Source organism: Mytilus galloprovincialis, chromosome 1 (genome assembly GCF_965363235.1).
Source record: "Mytilus galloprovincialis chromosome 1, xbMytGall1.hap1.1, whole genome shotgun sequence".
Lineage (NCBI taxonomy): Eukaryota > Metazoa > Mollusca > Bivalvia > Mytilida > Mytilidae > Mytilus > Mytilus galloprovincialis.
The window spans coordinates 59,131,518-59,151,136 of NC_134838.1; the positions used below are offsets into that span (position 1 = coordinate 59,131,518).

The 19,619-nt window shown below is 32.2% G+C and overlaps 1 protein-coding gene across 1 annotated transcript in view; it reads left to right on the forward strand.

The window, feature by feature from the left end:
• Positions 1-852: 852 nt before the first annotated feature.
• LOC143079952 (hepatocyte growth factor receptor-like) overlaps positions 853-19,619 on the forward strand; it is a 33,716-nt gene continuing 14,949 nt past the window's right edge. Inside the window, exons 1-9 of the mRNA XM_076255583.1 lie at positions 853-1,063; positions 7,759-8,978; positions 10,082-10,291; positions 11,009-11,149; positions 11,770-11,931; positions 13,886-14,037; positions 14,799-14,931; positions 16,018-16,157; positions 19,125-19,334. Coding sequence (XP_076111698.1) covers positions 7,827-8,978; positions 10,082-10,291; positions 11,009-11,149; positions 11,770-11,931; positions 13,886-14,037; positions 14,799-14,931; positions 16,018-16,157; positions 19,125-19,334 — 2,300 coding nt within the window. The 5' untranslated portion in view covers positions 853-1,063; positions 7,759-7,826. The remainder of the gene's footprint in view (positions 1,064-7,758; positions 8,979-10,081; positions 10,292-11,008; positions 11,150-11,769; positions 11,932-13,885; positions 14,038-14,798; positions 14,932-16,017; positions 16,158-19,124; positions 19,335-19,619) is intronic.

Here is a 19,619-nt window from a genome sequence, read left to right on the forward strand (position 1 = left end):
CATAATTACACAATGATAATGTAATAATGATGTAATTATTTTATACAAACATAGTTCATTTTTAAAACAAAATCAATATACCAGTGGGACAAATGGCTATAATATTCTCCACAAGTATGGGCTTAGCAATAAAAAATCATGTACAAAAATTATGTAACATTGTTTTATTCTAACATTTGGATTTTAATTTAGATATAAGGTCCTGACAATATATTCCAAGTCTTTTTTCCCTTCCTTTTTTATATCCAAAGTCCTTTTCTTTTTTAGTTTCACATTTTTTTTCTTTTTCAAAGCACCCCACTTGAATAAAAAAAAAAAAATCCTATGCATGAAACATTCAACAGTGAAGTAAAAGTTCATCCCCTTCCAATTTTAAAAAGAAAAAGAGATCTAGATAATTAATAATCTATGAGCATTTTTTAATTGGTGTAAACTTTATCTTCTTTTTTTGTAATTTTGAATATGGGCTCTATATACCATGTATACATGATATATATATGCTAAATTCCAAAACTTAGTGGTAGTCAGAAAACTTAAAAACTTTTTCATGAATTAAGCCATTTAGACCAAACTGTATCATCAGTGAGACTTTATGTATCAAAACCATCTACTAGTAAAATTTGCAACATCACATCTATCCCAGTGAGCATTACATTTGTACCTTGCTAAATAAAGAGTAAGGCTATTGAGAAATTCTGTCTACTGGTAATTGCACACCTTATCTATGCCACTGTGAGTCACCTTGCAAAATAGAGTGAGGCTATGGGTTAGTACGCATTACATTCAAAACCATTGAGCATTTAAGAGGCTGTTTAAAAAATAAAGTTCAGACTATTAAGTGGATATTTGTCAATTGTGATAGTAACCGATAATTATAGCTGTTGAGCTGTTGAGGATTATTACAGAAGATTTCCTGTGTGCGTTGAAACAAGACTGAATCACTCGTTCATATCTAATGGACTATAATCACACTTAAATATCATCAAATTTGTTTTATTTTATTGGAGAAAATAATTCATAACTGTATTTGACTTAAATGGACTATAATCACTTTTTAATTGAGGTAAATCTCTTGTTTTATTTTAGTTTTGAAAAGTGTGCAGATCTGTTTATTACTCTTATGGACTATAATTACAGTTCAAAATGGTAAATAACTGGTTTCATTTTTGTTAAAATTATGTGTGCCGGCTATATGCAATGTAACAACTTTCAATGTTTGTTTTTTTTATAAATTTTTTCATTAAGATTAAAAGTTAAGCAGGCTGATTTAATTTAAAAAATAATGCATGGTTTAAAAATCATTCTTAATGATTGACATAAATGAATAGTAAGCAGACAAAATATCTGAAGTAGAAGACCTACATGAATTAGGCTAGTCTTAAAAGTATCTTAATTTGCTTTGTAGGAATATAAAGCTGCAATGGTATTGACATAAGTTCATTTAAATTTATTGTATTTGACTCTTTTCTTTGTGGATTTTTTTTTATGAAGATGGTAACTTTGAATTTATTTTGGAAAAATTTAAAATAGAATATTTTGGAATGCTACTTGCATATTGCCTACTGAAATAGTTTTAAGCTGAGGTCACACAATCACGATTTTTACTGCCGTCCTTGATAGGACCATTCCCGATTAAAATTTGTCAAAAGTCTGATCAAGATCCTGGGAATCGTGGATGGAAATTCAATCTTTAATTAAAATTTGTAAAAAAAAATTTAATCACGACAACAATCAGACATTGTTCAGGAAGGGTCGATATTCAACCGTTTTCAAGCCGAATTTGTCCCTATAATCCTGTTCTCAATCCGATTCTAATCCGATTTGTATCTTTTGTATGGTAAAATTCGACCGAGTCTGTCACGACTGCGTCCCGATTCTATGGAATGTTATAATCCGACAGAGATCAGACAGTGACCAGACAGTGAACCGACACTGACGGGAGTTATCCGTTTGAAAACTGTAGGCATATTCGGGATGATCAGGTACTGTCGGAACGCAATCCTATCACAGTCCGCTCTATCGCATTGCAAAAGGCTTTGTCTGGTCTCAGTCGTATTGTTTTCTGTAATTGTCGGGACTCTGACGTGGGTATCATTGAAGAATTTCGTATTAATAACGGTTTCGGCAAACACTGTTCGCAATCGACAAGATCTGAATGCAATCTGGACTCAATCAGCAGAAAAACAACAATGAAAAATTTCTCCAGATCATTCCCGTTCCACAGCACACCGTCCAGAATATACAGAACATGGTTAGGATTTTGATCCGATACAGCAGAATCTGTCATGACATTTTCACGCTTGTAATACGACTAGACACAATCGGCTCAGATTCCCTGAATGTTACGGGACGCACCTAATGGTCGGGGTGCTTTGCCGAACTATCCGGACCATTCCCGACCCATAGGAATCTGTTAAGAACTAAGACGACTGCATTCAGACAATGATAGGACATTCCAGATAATTGAGGATAGTAATCCGACTTTTTCACCTTTCGTGTCTTATCGCTGTCTGATCTCAAACGGGAGCAATAATCGGGAATGTGTGAACCCCGCATTAACCATTCAATAGTAATTTATACCCTTTTAAGTAAAAAATTAGGAATCAAAAGGAAAGGATTATTTTTGCCTTGATATATATATAAGTATGTAAATAAAGGTTTTTTAACACCTTTATAAATATTATAATGCATACTCAAATTTAATAATGAAAGTGCACAAAAATCTTTTATCAGGGTCAAATCAGGTCCTTGCCATACATTTTGTACATGCCATATATATACATGTTTATTGCATTTTTTTATATACATAATGTATCTCCTCAATATTGTGTTTCTGCTAAGTATTACCTGAATTTGTTTGAATTGAGACATAAGATTAGGGATTTTGTAAGTTTAATTCTTCTAAACTTTTAAAACTTCAATGACAGATATGTTTTTCACCTCAAAATATGCCATGTAGTATTTTTATGTGATCTTACCATATGTGCTGCCCTCAGGTCAGGATCCTCATCTGTTGTTATCTTTGATAAAATCTAATGTTCTTGTCATTAAGGGGATTTGGGGTTGATGTCAAACCTTTAATAGCCCCTGTTTTATTTATTCACAATTTTTCTACCTTCCAGGTGATTTTAAACCTTGGCATACATATACTGTTGTATTCACTTGTCTTTTTGTATTGTTCCATTACTGTATCATTAAAGTATTAGTTGATCACAGATTTTTTTCGTTTTTATGCCCCCATCGTAGTGGAGGGGGCATTAAGTTTTACCCTTGTTTACTTGTGTTTCTCAATTTATTCATATTCATTTTGACTTATTACATGTATTTTTATGTTTTCTTGAAGAACTTAAATATACTTCAATGATTATTAAAAAGGGGAAATACTTAAATTTCAAAATCTATTCTTTATTTGATGTTCTAATAAAAAATAGGGAGGAAAAAATAGGGAGTAATGTAAATACTTTAAAAAAAAAAAACATGTTAAATGATTCAAAGAATCTTAAAGGCATATTAAGAATAAATAAACTTTTAAAATTTTAGTGTATGCAGATACTTGAGGGGGAGGACAGGGGGTACCCTTCTCTCTTCTCCCACCCCTCTCCTCCTTTCTCCTACCCCTGTTTTCCTTACTCCCATTAGAATAAAACATCTCCTTTTGAGATAAATTAAAAAAAAATCTCCTTTCTCCAATTTTTTCTCCCTTCTCCAACCTTTTCTCCTTTCTCCCAGCCTTCCTCTCCTTTCTCCCTGTCTCCCTTACCCCTGTTCCCCCTCACATACTTTTGAAAATGTAGCAGTCAATCTTCTTATGGTTTTGTCACTCTTAAAAGCAAATATTTTACTGTGGTGAATCATACACTTGTATGTAGATAAAATCAGGAAATAGTCACTTTTCATTCTTATAGGTACAACACTTAAGTTTATCATTGAAAATGCTGATGACAAGAGATTATGAAATCTTACATTCAAGATTCAAGATTTTATTCATAATCTCAAACACATACAGGGGTACAAGAGGTCAATATTATATAAATTACAAACAAAATAATGCATAGCACGAATCTTTAACCATCATTAATACACATGCAAGTTTTATAAGTACAATGATTGATTGATTGATGACTGTTTAACATCTGGTCAGCGCAAAAAAGGCAATATTGTGACAAGTATAGTGCTATATATCCTGGGGATTAGAACATGTCTGACATTTTTGATTTTCAAAATGATCTTCAATTTTAATCATGAAATGTTATGCTGGTACATGCAAACATCGCTTATCAACATTAGCTTTAAATTTCGACATAGAATATATTGCAAGTATTATTACCTTCCAAAGAAACATTACAGTTAAAAAAAGTCAACTGCAAATTGGCCAAAATGTTTGTTTAATTCTTAAATGATAACAATCATTTATCAGAAATTGAAGATGTTTATGTGTAACGATTACCTGCTCAGGTAAAAATGCTTATTTAATGAACGTGATTGACCATGTAATCGTTTTATATATACCTGAAGGCGTTGTTTTATGAGGCATAGATTGACATGTCTAAAATATGGAGAAAATTTAAAAATTAATCATTTACTCATAGTTGAAATGGACTGAAATGCATGTAAACATACACAGGACAGTTAAAACATGCATGATTGAAAAATATGAGGGATCTATTTAATTTATCATTATATTTCAAAGAGTGAATGAACAATTTAATAATGGCTTGTACAGACAACAGGTAATTTTTTCATCTTATACATATATATATATATAGAACACTGTTTATATGAACTTTTGACTTTTGACTTGTATATTTTGTCAACTGAGGACTTCATTTTTGCCCCTTAAAGTTAAGGTTTTGCAACTTATTAGAAAAGGTAGATGATTTTTCAATACAATTCAGATTTTAATAGTTTAGATATACGGTAGCAATTATTTTTTTTTTAAAGTGATACGTTATAAGCTTCATATAAAATTGAACAATTCAGACTTGGATCCAGCCATTTTGAAAGGGATGAGGTTGTTCCAACCCCTAGAACACATAAAATTTTGTAATGATTTAAAAAAGTAAATAAAAAAAAGACCCCCCCCCCCCCCCCCAAAAAAAAAAGGGGGAGGGTAACCATCCCTAGAACACCAACTCTGGATCTGCCAGTATATGCAATTGAAAATTTATAAGTTTGTAGTAGCAATTATCAGTATTTACCAATTGGTATTAGATGGGGCAACATTCTGGTCATGACATACTGATACATGTATGTCTTATATTTGTTATTTATTACAAGCAATGTCAGGTGTGAACATCATCTGGACATAAGAGTTTGGTCATAAGAAATTTGTTAACATGGTTGATAATGATTATGAATTGACACTTTACATGCGGTAATTTATAGTAATGACTACATAATCCACTGTAACATTTCATATTATACATTGTACATGTAACATAATTTGATAATTGTTTTTTTTATGGAATAATCTTATTTATCTGTTTATTGATTTACCCACGAGCAAAAAAGACAAAGCTAAATCCGCATGGATATATAACTACTGTAAATTCACAATTTTTTGCATAAGAACCATATATTGTTGCAATTGCTTAACAGAAGAAATGAAATTTTTTGCTTTAATAACAGTGGAAGTGAAACTAATTATTGCAATTTAAGGAAATACTGCATACAAAAACCTGTTGCATTTTCTGTACCCCCGTAATCATAAAAACGTTATGGCAAATTTTTTCTGAATTTCTTCAGTATTGATTTTAATTTAAAACATTCAGATTTTAATTATTTTAACAGGATATTTCTCCTCACAATCATTTTCAGTACACAATCAAAAAATAACAAGAGATAATTCAAGTAAAAACACAATTAATTCACCATGCATGCACCACTTTGAAAAATAATGTTTGCATATTAACTGTAAATATGAGACTATACACTCACTTTTTGTTTTCATACAAAATAGAAAATAGAAAATAGAAATACATGTTTATTTTTCATAGTGCATGTAGTAATGAGAAACTTATTGATTTTAAATGATTTGAATTATTAATTAGTTTTACTTGAATATATATCTATCCTAATAAATAAGATTTTTTTTACAACAAGAACCCTTATCTCAGATAAAGTTTTACTCCAATTTCTTTCAAGTTGCTTCAGTCTTCTTAAAAGCTTGAAAATAAGTACTAAACAAAGGAAACAAGCAATCATACATACAAGATATACTATTAAAAACTGTACATAAGTAAATAAAAGGATAATTGTTCAGCTTCCGATTCAGTGTGATGAGACACTTGAACCCCTTGACATGTACGTAAAGGAATGTCTTATGATAAACTGTGACATAATCATAATTACAAGAGCTTAAGAGTAAAGAAAAGAAAATATTTTTTTTCCCCCATTTTTAAGTAAATTTTAAATTATTTAGATTTTTTTGAAATTTCAACTTCAAAATTTAATATTACAATCGACCTTAAACTTTAAATTTGATTATAGTTTGAAAGAGAAATGTACTAAATTCAGGCAGTAGCATCTGGTACAGACAAAAAATTGATAACAATCGTATTTGTCTACTCTTTTGGTAATATCTGTAGAAAGGGGGATATGCATATGAATATTAAAGGGACATAATCAGGTGGTTTACCAGTAGTAGATCTAACTGGAAATGCATTGGATTTTTATTAAAACAATTTTTTTTAATTTAATTATTTAAATGATGTAAATTGGTATGAAATTTACATCTGTTTACATTATTTTTTCAAAGAGTAATTTACAGTTAGTTTTAATTGGCTGTGCTTCCATTTAAAAACAGGAGTTGACGAACCAATTCTATCATTTTTAAAATATTATGGAGTCTTAGATACAACTGTCTTGAAAATGCCAAAAAATCATTACAGCATGTTTTCAAAATCAAGGTTTTGTTGGAGTATGTTATATAATCTTGACTGCTTTAATAACAGTACATGTATGTAAAATACAATTCAGTTAGGATGACTCTGAGAAGCTTAATATAAATTTCCTTAACAATAGAATGTGATTTAAACATTCTGCTAATATTTACTAAGTCATCTCTCTTGTAGTGTTATGTACCACATTAACTTGAAGAAATTATAGAGCTTAAGGAGGCTCGAGGGTACAAAAAATTCTGCAAAAATTTAAACATTTTTTTTCTTTACAAATTTTATTTATTTCACTATTAGTTGTTACTTTATGATATGGTACAAAAATCAACAAAAAAAATCAATTCATTTTGGCCCGGCTCAAATGAATGGTGACCCCATATTTTTATTTTTATTTTCTATTAAGTATAACAGGATAAAGTTTATTTATAGAAAAAAATAGCAAAATCCTATATTTAAAAAAAAATAAATATATACCAGCGAGCCCCCTTAACCTACACAATGCATCAGACCTTATCACACTATTCCAACCAAAACTTGGAGGTGTAATACGCATACCAAACTTTGGATTCATGTGACAGTTTGTGTTTCACTGACATTTTTTTATTTATCCAATAGATTTATAAATGACAGGGTTATAAACTGATGTTGTTATTATGTAATCTAAAAATCTTAGCAACACCAGGTTGCTATAGTGATTTTCAACTGAATCGTATGATGTGTTTGAGCTTTTCATTTTGCCTTTTGGTGGGGACTTTCCCTTTTAAATTTTCCCTCAGAGTTTGGTATTTTGTTATTTTACTTTTTACATACTTTTATGTACTGTAGCTTACATGTAGATAATACATCGTTATTTTAATTACAGGTATCACACGTAACCATCATGTAGCAACATACTGCTGTCTCTGATGTCAAGACCTTATAGTTCCAGCCATGTTGGAAAATCTGATTACAGTAGTTTTACAACTTTTTTGCTCATTTCAAGTTGTTACGGGTATATTCCAAACATACAATGTCGATCAGGAAAATGGACCTCTTGGGAAAATTACAATCGATAAAAGATCAGGATATTTGTATGTTGGTGGAAACAATATTCTTCTTCAACTTTATAGTAATTTATCCGTGATTAGTGAAGTGTCAGTAGGACCAATTTTGGACAATTCAAAGTGTTACCCACTGCCTGTGCCATGTGCCTATCAAAGGGAGTTAACTGATAATAAAATACATGTTCTGGCTATCAATGAACCAAAGGAATACATTTTAGCTTGTGGTACGGCAAACCATGGCTTATGTACGGCATACTCATTAAGTGACATTGGGGCAATGAACAAAACATTGAACCCTATGAAAGCAACAAATAATATTGGCGGAAGTGTCAGTGGTAGTTCTTACTCAAATTCTTATGCCTTTTTTGGGTTAACTCATAGTAAGCTACGAAAAATTAATCCTGACAATCGTTTACTCTATGTTGCCATGGGGACAGCCAATCAGTCTTCACAGTTTACACCAGCAATGATTTCAAGTCGAGAGGTAAAATATTCCTCGAACCCATGGGACATGGATTATTTTCTTAATTCGACTACGTCCTCTTCATTTATGAATGTTGAACCATCATTACAGTATAGATTTCGTTCTTACTATATCTATGGATTTGAACATAGTAACTACACATATTTCATCTCAATTCAGATGAACGATCCAACAGCATTTGAAGCTGAAAACAATAGATTTGTAACAAAAATTATAAGAATTTGCCAAGATGACGAAAAATATTCTTCCTATACAGAACTCCCAATTGAGTGTTCCCATGGAGACAAAAAATATCACATAGCAACCAGTGCAATACTTTCAGATCATGGATATTTGCCATTTGAAAAGTATTTATATATCACTTTTGGAAAACAGGATGAACTTAATCCTTCTCCTGATAGGAGCCAAGGTTCAGTTATGTGTACTTTTGACTTTAACAAAATTACAGAGCTATTTGAAAAGTTACTATCTGACTGTTTCACTGGTGGAGATGGGAATGAGGTTGCTTGGTTTGTTGGTAAAAGTCTGAAAGAAGCAAGAGCATGTACAAGAGATGTAAGTATGGATAGCTAAAATCTACAACTGCTTTCTTTACTTCAAAATTACAACTTTTTCATAAAAGCATGCAAAGCGAACCTTTGATCAACTTGCTTGCTATTATTGTTTGGATGTTTAGTTCTTATGTGATACAGCATTTTACGTTCTTGATACATATTTGGACAAACCAAATTTGAAAATGACAAATCCGGATCCACAACTCATTGACTTGTCTATCTAAGCAAAAGCCCTATACTATGGATGTAGAACAAACATGTATTAAGCATTGCCAAACATACAATGATGAATAGATGAACAACTGTCTACATGTACAAACCGATACACAGTAAACTTAGGATTGAACAACAGTTACCGCACTTAAACTAGGGGAGGGTGGGTGAGCTAGGTGACATTTATTAGATTGTAGGCTGGTCCTGTTCCAATAGTTACATTGTTGTGTTCCTCAAGACATGTAAATGTCAATGATTAATTCACTTACATGTACATGTAGTTATGATGCCATTATTGAGGGTAGGAGGGTAGGAATGCGGCAACCACAATTATGACATAGTAGTGGTCATCTGTGGTAACAAAATGGTCAACAAATCATAATGGTGTCTTTAAAAATTTCATTAGAAAGACTTCATCTTTTTCAAGTTACTATAATGAATCCTTGTTAAATAACTTCCATGAAGGTGCAAACCTCTGTTCAGGAAATCATTATAGAAAATGTAACATTTTATCAACTTGGAGATATTACTCCATATTTTAGTAGGATACATGTAGATGATTTTAACAAGATCACTAAAACTCTTTACTATTTAGTAAGAGAAAGTCATCTATATAGTGGAAGTTAAATGAAAAATACTAGCTACTTTTCATTTTCTCCCGAATTTCCTACAAGAAGTCTAACTTTTATGAATAAAGTCACAAATCAGCAAGGAGAGAACAGTTATTGCCCAAAGGAATTTGATAACTATATACAGTACACTATTTCACAAAATTAAGAAAGTGAGGTCTAAAAAAGAATTATGTTTTACTACAATTTGTTTTTTAATTGACTAACTAAAATGACTTAGTAACTTAATTGTAATTATATTATCAATTCTTGATTGATTTAGTCTACACAAAATCTGAAAAACTTTTGTGGTGGAAAAAAGAATGTGTATGGTATTCAGGAAAGTACCAATTTAAACAAAAGACGCAATCAAATCCTGAAATATTCAGCCATTTACCATGAAGAAAAATCTATCCTGTCTTCTGTGAATGTAATAAACCAGAATAAAAAGAATGTAGCAGTACTAGGTACAGATGAAGGTTATATCATGAAGGTATTTATCTCAAAACATCATTTTTTTAATGTAGAGATAGAATTCATTGTATGAGTCAGTATGACAAATAGTATTCAGTGGCAGATCCAGGGGAGGATGATGGAAGTCGAAGTGGACGAACGAACGCCCCCTTTGATTGTCAAAAAACAAAAATTATATGAATATTTTAATAAAATTATTCACAAATAAATTAGACCCCTTTGGTCTGCATTTGATTTATAAAATTACCCATTTTGCAATTAGAAAACAAGATTTTTATATTAAAAGGCAGAAAAAAGAGAAAGTTTAAATATGAATGTAAACTGCAAAACCTACTATATTAGTAGGATACTTTTAGTTGTATTTGTTGAGTGAACTCTTTGATTTTTAAAATGGTTTATTATTTTAAAGGAAAAGCATGTAGGCACATGTGATGTGTTTCATTTAAGTTTCTACATTCAATTTTGGGATTTAGCAATTGCAATCCCAGTTGCAGTTTAACTCGTGACACAGAGCTCAGCCAGTAAAACACATATTTGAAACGGTCAGACCACAAACTGTCAATATCAATACGCTTTGTCATTGTCAATATGTATCAACATCATTTTGTCTTCCTAAAAAATTTTTTCAGATCGAGTTAAAGAAATGAACTTATCCAATGGAAGAAACTGTAATGGTTTGATTATTTTATGAAATATTTTATGAAATATTTGATGTTCATAGTTTATCATTACCTAGGTTTTAGTGAAGAAACCAGCAGCAAGCCTTCCATCTCCATACATGACATACGATATCACAAAGGACAGAAAAGTTAAGATTGAGCCTGGAGCACAGACTGATTTTTCTGAGACCAGTGTTTATTTATTGTCAAATACTCAGGTAAATTGCTGGAGTCTTTAAAAGCTTAATTTAGATTAATGATCAAGAGTGCATTCAAGAAAAAAGAGTCATAGAAGAGCACTGTTGTATACTGATAGTAACCGTATAGTGGGTTATTTTTGTGGGTGTAAAGTTTGACGATTTTCATTGAAAAAGGTAAACAAAATATTTTGGTGGTTATTATTTTGGCGGATTCAAAACTTTTATCAATATCTATGCACGAACACTTTTTAAATAGGCGGAATTTATTTTGAAGATTTTGTTCTATGCGCAAAAATAAGCGAAAATTTACACCACACGAAAATATTCTGCTATACAGTATTTTGAAATTTTCAACTGTTCTTAGGCTTAGTCTTACAACTTTTAATGAAACACAGGCCTTTGCTTAGCAATCCCATGTCAGGGTTTAGTAAGGTATCATGTTAAAAAAATACATTATTTTTACTAAAGCAGGAATCCATCATTATCTCAATGGTCTCTCAGGAACAAAGTCATGAAAATGCGTTTAAGGTTTGGTGCAGATGCAAATAATGATTGGACAAATTGCCACAAATCCATAATTATAAATCATCTATTGAATGCCAAGTAGTATATCAAATTGACTGTTATGATAATTACAGGTGACAAAGTTCCCATTAGATGCATGTGAAGTACATACAACATGTGAACAGTGTGTTGGTGTTGACCCTCTAGGTTGTGGCTGGTGTGGAAACAAATGTACTTCACAACAAACTTGTAGTTCTGGATGGTCAGGACAGAGTTGTCCTCCCATTATAACTAGGGTAAGTACATACAACCTGTGAGCAGTGTGTTGGTGTTGACCCTCTAGGTTGTGGCTGGTGTTGAAAAAAGTGTACCTCACAACAAACTTGTAGTTCTGGATGGTCAGGACAGAGTTGTCCTCCCATTATAACTAGGGTTAAGTACATACAACCTGTGAGCAGTGTGTTGGTGTTGACCCTCTAGGTTGTTGCTGGTGTTGAAAAAAGTGTACCTCACAACAAACTTGTAGCTCTGGATGGTCAGGACAGAGTTGTCCTTCCATTATAACTAGGGTAAGTACATACAACATGTGAACAGTGTGTTGGTGTTGATCCTCTAGGTTGTGGCTGGTGTGGAAACAAATGTACTTGACAACAAACTTGTAGCTCTAGTTGGTCAGGACAGAGTTGTCCTCCCATTATAACTAAGGTAAGTACATACAACATGTGAACAGCATGTTGGTGTTGACCCTCTAGGTTGTGGCTGGTGTGGAAACAAATGTACCACAAACTTGTAGGTCTGGATGGTCAGGACAGAGTTGTCCTCCCATTATAACTAGGGTAAGTACATACAACATGTGAACAGTGTGTTGGTGTTGACCCTCTAGGTTGTGGCTGGTGTGGAAACAAATGTACTTCACAGCAAACTTGTAGTTCTGGATGGTCAGAACAGAGTTGTCCTCTCATTATAACTAGGGTAAGTACATACAACATGTGAACAGTGTGTTGGCGTTGACCCTCTAGGTTGTGGCTGGTGTGGAAACAAATGTACTTCACAGCAAACTTGTAGTTCTGGATGGTCAGAACAGAGTTGTCCTCTCATTATAACTAGGGTAAGTACATACAACATGTGAACAGTGTGTTGGTGTTGATCCTCTAGGTTGTGGCTGGTGTGGAAACAAATGTACTTCACAACAAACTTGTAGTTCTGGATGGTCAGGACAGAGTTGTCCTCCCATTATAACTAGGGTAAGTACATACATGTGAACAGCGTGTTGGTGTTGACCCTCTAGGTTGTGGCTGGTGTGGAAACAAATGTACTTCACAGCAAACTTGTAGTTCTGGATGGTCAGGACAGAGTTGTCCTCCCATTATAACTAGGGTAAGTACATACAACATGTGAACAGTGTGTTGGCGTTGACCCTCTAGGTTGTGGCTGGTGTGAAAACAAATGTACTTCACAGCAAACTTGTAGTTCTGGATAGTCAGAACAGAGTTGTCCTCCCATTATAACTAGGGTAAGTACACACAACCTGTGAACAGTGTGTTGGTGTTGACCCTCTAGGTTGTGGCTGGTGTGGAAACAAATGTACTTCACAACAAACTTGTAGTTCTGGATGGTTAGGACAGAGTTGTCCTCCCATTATAACTAAAGTAAGTAAATATGACCTCTTAGAGTGTTTTTTTTACCCTGAAGAGCTGTGGTTGATTAGTAATAAAAAATCTGATTTCTTCTCATTACACTTAGGGATCAAATAAGAATCCTTAAATTTTAAGCACTGTAATGGTGTATATTGTGTACCATCAAGGTTATGACTGTTGTGGCAACAAGTGTGCCCAACAGCAAAATTAAGTTAAGATATAGTTGTATGTCCATTGAATGTGAAAAAAATATGAACAAAAAGATGTGTAGAGTATATGTCAAAAAGTGAAACATGAAGAGAAAAACCAAAAATCACAAATGGATAGGAACATAAAATGGATACACTGTATGACATTTTGATGGTAGCGCTCTAACTTTTACCTTTCCTGAGGCTCCTGATAGTTGTCTGTCTTTCCATAATTTTTCAAAGTACAAATGCCAATTAAAGGAACAAGGTAAGACTGGAAATATAAAGGGAAATATATATTGTATTTTTGACTACAAATAAATTGTTTCAAATATGTGCTGCATTATAATCTATTCACTTTGAGTCTATATATTTTTTCCTGTATATGTATGGCATATAAATATATCTAAACTTTTTTTTCTCAGATTTCCCCCATGTCTGGACCTACTAATGGTGGAACTCTGCTGACTTTGGAAGGACAAAATTTTGGTACAATGTCTCCTGAGTTTAGGGAAATAACTATTGGACAAAATATCTGTGATACCAGTGATACAACAACAGTAATAACATCAACAAAGTAAGTTTCAAGACATTGACAAAAACTAGAGGGAAGTAAAGCTTTTTAGCATAAAACAAACAAACAAACAAACAAACAAACAAACAAACAAACAAACAAACAAACAAACAAACAAACAAACAAACAAACAAACACATACTTTATTAGAGTCTCACCTCTATATATAGCTACTATAGTTACATTTGATTTTATGATGGTCAATTCAGTTTTAAAGTCGTGATTAAAGCAAAAAAGTGTATGAAATTCTTATATTCTATTCCATTGAAATTAATATGATTAATTTTTATACGCCCGTTTACGGGATGTATTATGGTAAACCGTTGTCCATCTGTCCGTCCGTCGTCAACATGTCAGACATTAACTCAAAAACACTATAACCAATTTGCATAAAACTTTGGTGAATTGTTTATATCCCTTTTAAATATAGACACTTTGTGGTTTAGTTTAACATAGACTCAAAAGATCTTTTACAGTATTCATTTTAGAACATAAATTATTATTTTCTAACAATTTTCAGTATGTGGTAATAAAATAGGATGTAAGTTAACCACATTTGTTATGTTGTCTTGTTTGTAATACTTTCGGCAGCGTGTGAGCTTAGTCAAGCATATCAAAATGATTAAGAAATATGTTTCGGCTTCATTCTCTCATCAGCTAATACTAATCACTAAATAACCACTTATAATTAATTTAGTTTTTTTAAGAATGTAGCCCTGTTTTTTTTCTATTTGTTCACTGTAAATAGTACTTTGTGAATTCAGAATTACATGTATTACTGAGAAGATGACTGTTGAAGGTGAAGGACAGATCAAGGTTATAGTGAATGATAGCAATAACACACCTTATCAGATAAATGGAGAATACACATCCCCTGATTTGATATTCTCTTATAAGGTAATATATCTGGCATTAAAGTTGTTATTTTACATCTATTTTTTTTTACATAATTATATTATATATGATTTTAACATTTTAAATCATTTGTTTAAGTCGCTGTTGCTGAGTAAAGGTTATTAGAGTATTAGTACAGGAGAAATCCACTGAATTTCTGCTTACATTTAATTGGGAATAAACCTTATGCAAGTGATCAGTTCACTGCCTGCTTGCATTTGATTTGGTATGAACCTTATGCCATTGATCAGTTGACTCCCTGCTTTCATTTGATTAGGTATCAACCTTATATGTGAGTGATCATTTGACTGCCTGCTTATGTTTGATTGGATATTAACCTTATGCCAATGATCAGTTGAAGGCCTTCTTATATTTGATAGGGTATAAACCTTATGCAAGTGATCAGTTCACTGCCTGCTTGCATTTAATTTGGTATAAGCCTCATGCCAGTGATCAGTTGACTCCCTGCTTTCATTTAATTTGGCATGAACCATTTGCCAGTGATCAGTTGACTCCCTGCTTACATTTGATTGGGTATACACCTTATGCCAGTGATCAGTTGAGTGCTTGCTTAGATTTGATTGGGTATTAACCTTATGCAAGTGATCAGTTGACTGCCTGCTTGCATTTGTTTTTTTTCTAGTAAAATAAAACATGCACACACAAATTTTTGTGCAAATATATAAACAAAACAGATATAGATAAAATAGATAAATATCAATTGAACAATCTGTGAATTAAAACATGCTCATTGATCTTTACTTTTAATTATGTGTTAATATTTAGAAATATAATTACATAAGATACTAACAAAATTCTATCATTTTCTATACTTCAAAATATGTATTTTCATATTTTTATCATTTGATCTGGTGGATAAAAATATATTTCTGGTTTGAATTTCAATTTTTTTTACATTATAATTAAGTATATGACAATGATTAGATATGAAATAGATTCTTTAAATAAAAATGAGGTTATCCTCCAATTTCAATAAAAAATCCATGTCAATTTCAATTGGTTTTTGGCAACCAGAAACCTACAGCATATATGTCAATAAAAAAGATTCTTTGACAATTAATTTTGCAGTCTCCAGAAGTCCTTGATTTTACACCAAAGTATGGGCCTTTATCTGGAGGGACCAAGTTAGTGATAACTGGAAAGAATCTGAATGTTGGAGCAAAACATTCTGTTCTTGTGGCAGGACAAAAATGTGTCATTGAACCTAGGTTTGTACAGTATTGTGATTGAGGAGTAATTGCACTATGAAAAATATTTATTAGACTGGTTTGCTTATTTTCCTGTAAGGAATGGCCAAGACAAATATGCCACATGTTAATATGAAAACAAGATGTGGTATTACCTTATAATAAGCTTAAAAACTATAAATAAATTAATCTCATACATAACCCATAGCAGTTGCTGCTGATGTAAATTAAATTCAGATTTATGACAATGGTTCAATTCTATGTTGCATGTAATTTCTGGTTTGAAGTACACACAATTAAAATCAACAGGAAATTACTAGGTTGAACTTGGTAGAGGAAACATTTTTATACGACCAGAAAAATTGAAATTTTTTGGTCGTATATTGGTATCACGTTGGCGTCGTCGTCTGCGTTGTCGTCGTTGTCGTCCGAAGACATTTGGTTTTCGCACTATAACTTTAGTATAAGTAAATAGAAATCTATGAAATTTAAACACAATGTTTATGACCACAAAAGGAAGGTTGGGATTGATTTTGGGAGTTTTGGTCCCAACAGTTTAGGAATTAGGGGCCAAAAAGGGCCCAAATAAGCATTTTCTTGGTTTTCACACTATAACTTTAGTACAAATGTATAAGTACATAGAAATCTATGAAATTTTGACACAAGGTTTATGACCACAAAAGGAAGGTTTGGATTTTTTTGGAGTTTTGGTTCCAACAGTTTAGGAAAAAGGGGCCCAAAGGTTCCAAAATTAAACTTTGTTTGATCTCATCAAAAATTGAATAATTGGGGTTCTTTGATATGCGGAATCTAACTGTGTATGTAGATTCTTAATTTTTGGTCCCATTTTCAAATTGGTCTACATTAAGGTCCAAAGGGTCCAAAATTAAACTAGTTTGTTTTTAACAAAAATTGAATCCTTGGGGTTCTTTGATATGCTGTATCTAAAAATGTACTTAGATTTTTGATTATTGGCCCAGTTTTCAAGTTGGTCCAAATCGGGATCCAAAATTAAACTTTGTTTGATTTCATCAAAAATTGAATAATTGGGGTTCTTTGATATGCCAAATCTAACTGTGTATGTAGATACTTAATTTTTGGTCCCGTTTTCAAATTGGTCTACATTAAGGTCCAAAGGGTCCAAAATTAAACTAAGTTTGATTTTGACAAAAATTGAATTATTGGGCTTTTTTTATATGTTGAATCTAAACATGTACTTAGATTTTTGATTATGGGCCCAGTTTTCAAGTTGGTCCAAATCAGGATCCCAAATTATTGTATTAAGTATTTTGCAATAGCAAGAAATTTTCAATTGCACAGTATTCAGCACTAGCAATAATCTTCAATTGCACAGTATTGCGCAATAGCAAGAAATCTTCAATTGCACAGTATTGTGCAATAGCAAGTATTTTCAATTGCACAGTATTGCGCAATAGCAAGAAATATCTAATTGCACAATATTTCGCAATAGCAAGAAATTTTCAATTGGAGTTATCTTTCTTTGTCCAAATTTTTCTCATTTCAGATTTCATAAATAAAAAGAAAATTTCTTCAAACATTTTTTTGAGAGGATTAATATTCAACAGCATAGTGAATTGCTCAAAGGCAAAAAAAATATTTTAAGTTCATTAGACCACATTCATTCTGTGTCAGAAACCTATGCTGTGTCAACTATTTAATGACAATCCAAATTTAGAGCTGAATCCAGCTTGAATGTTGTGTCCATACTTGCCCCAACCGTTCAGGGTTCAACCTCTGCGGTTGTATAAAGCTGCGCCCTACGGAGCATCTGGTTACATTTATTTATATTCATATGTAGTAAACCACTCTAAATTTGGAAATTTTTGCTGTAGTTAGTACAGTGATTGTACAATGGACAAAAAGCCTAAGTTTGTTTATTACGATTTCAATGATGCATGAAAATAATGATATCACAACTAAACACGGCAAGATTTTTTTGTGGGAAATCAACCCTTTTCGTATTTGGCCATTATTTGAACCATACAAAAATTTCTGAATTTGTTGTACATTTTGATTATAATAAAGAAATTATGGCATCATATTCAATATATCATTCCTTGAAAACATATCATAATCTTGAGGTATACCTCAAGGTAATATCAGTATCTTAATCGTGATTGAAGGGGATGTTTGCTATACGTTATTATTAAATATTACGATTAAAACAGCCCTAATACTACCAAAATGGCATGTGTCATACTGGTGACGTCGTCCTGGGGTTGAAGGGATAAAACTTTGCTCAGTGCTCGGAGCACAAAAATAATGCTCGAAACATGAAATCCAGCAATTTGATTGGTTGATTTTTGAGTCTGAGTACAAAAATCATGCTCAAAAGTTTTATGACCGTGAAGCCTGGTCATATAAATCATGTGATCTATATTGCTTTTCGGCCCGGTCCAATACTGAAAAAGGATTCATTGCCAGTCTGTATTGGAAATATTGGTCCTATATTTACATTTGATGTACTGTATGTAATACAGCATTCAGAACAAATCTGTATTGAAAAAGTTGGATTATTTAATAAAAGTGTTATGAACTGGCTGTTTTTGTATTGGCACTGGTATAGATTCTGGGTCAGCTGTATTGGCCCTCGACCCTATGGGACTTGAGGACAATACTGCAAACCTTGAATCTATACAAGTGCCAATACAGACACAGCCAGTTAATAACACTATAATATTACTGACACAGCAACCCAACTACACACACAAAAATCAAAATACATCTAGAAGTCAAGTGTATTTGTCAACAATAGGCAAGTGTCTATGCTATGTGTCAAGCTCTAAAATCACAAAGGTGTAAAAAGTTGTAAAAAATGTAAGCCGGCACTATGAAGACTTTATTGGTAACAGAAAAAAGTGATACTTATACATGTATAAATAAATACCCAGATCAATTTGAATAAAAAATTGTACTTTTTTGTAATGTCTTTAAAACCCCTCTCAGGTTTATATTTTATACTTCCAGTGGAGGAATAGAGGATACCAGTTTAACATGTCTGACACCTAAGTTACTGTACAGCAAACGTAAGAGGAAGAGAGAAACCAGTCCAAGTCCAGTGTATGATGTGTCAATTAGATTGGACATAGATGGATTTACTTACCAGTTTAATAAAAGTTTCCAATTCATGGAAGACTCAACTGTCACATCTATTGGACCACATAAATCTATACAGGGGTAAGGCATGTCTGATTTATTTCCACTGAGTTCTCACTTCTAGATTTAAATATTTTCCAAACCTACATATTTCAAAGTCAACATGTAATGTTTCATATAGAGAAAAATCGAATATGCTGATTTTAAAATGCTTTAATTATAATTTTATTTGCAAGTTAAATTCACTTTATTTATTAATCCAATAACAACACAATAAATTAACATTTTAATAAATTAGTCAAAATTTCATTTCAAACTTCTAACATCGGTGACACCTTGAAAGGCCATACTTTCGCAATTTACAGG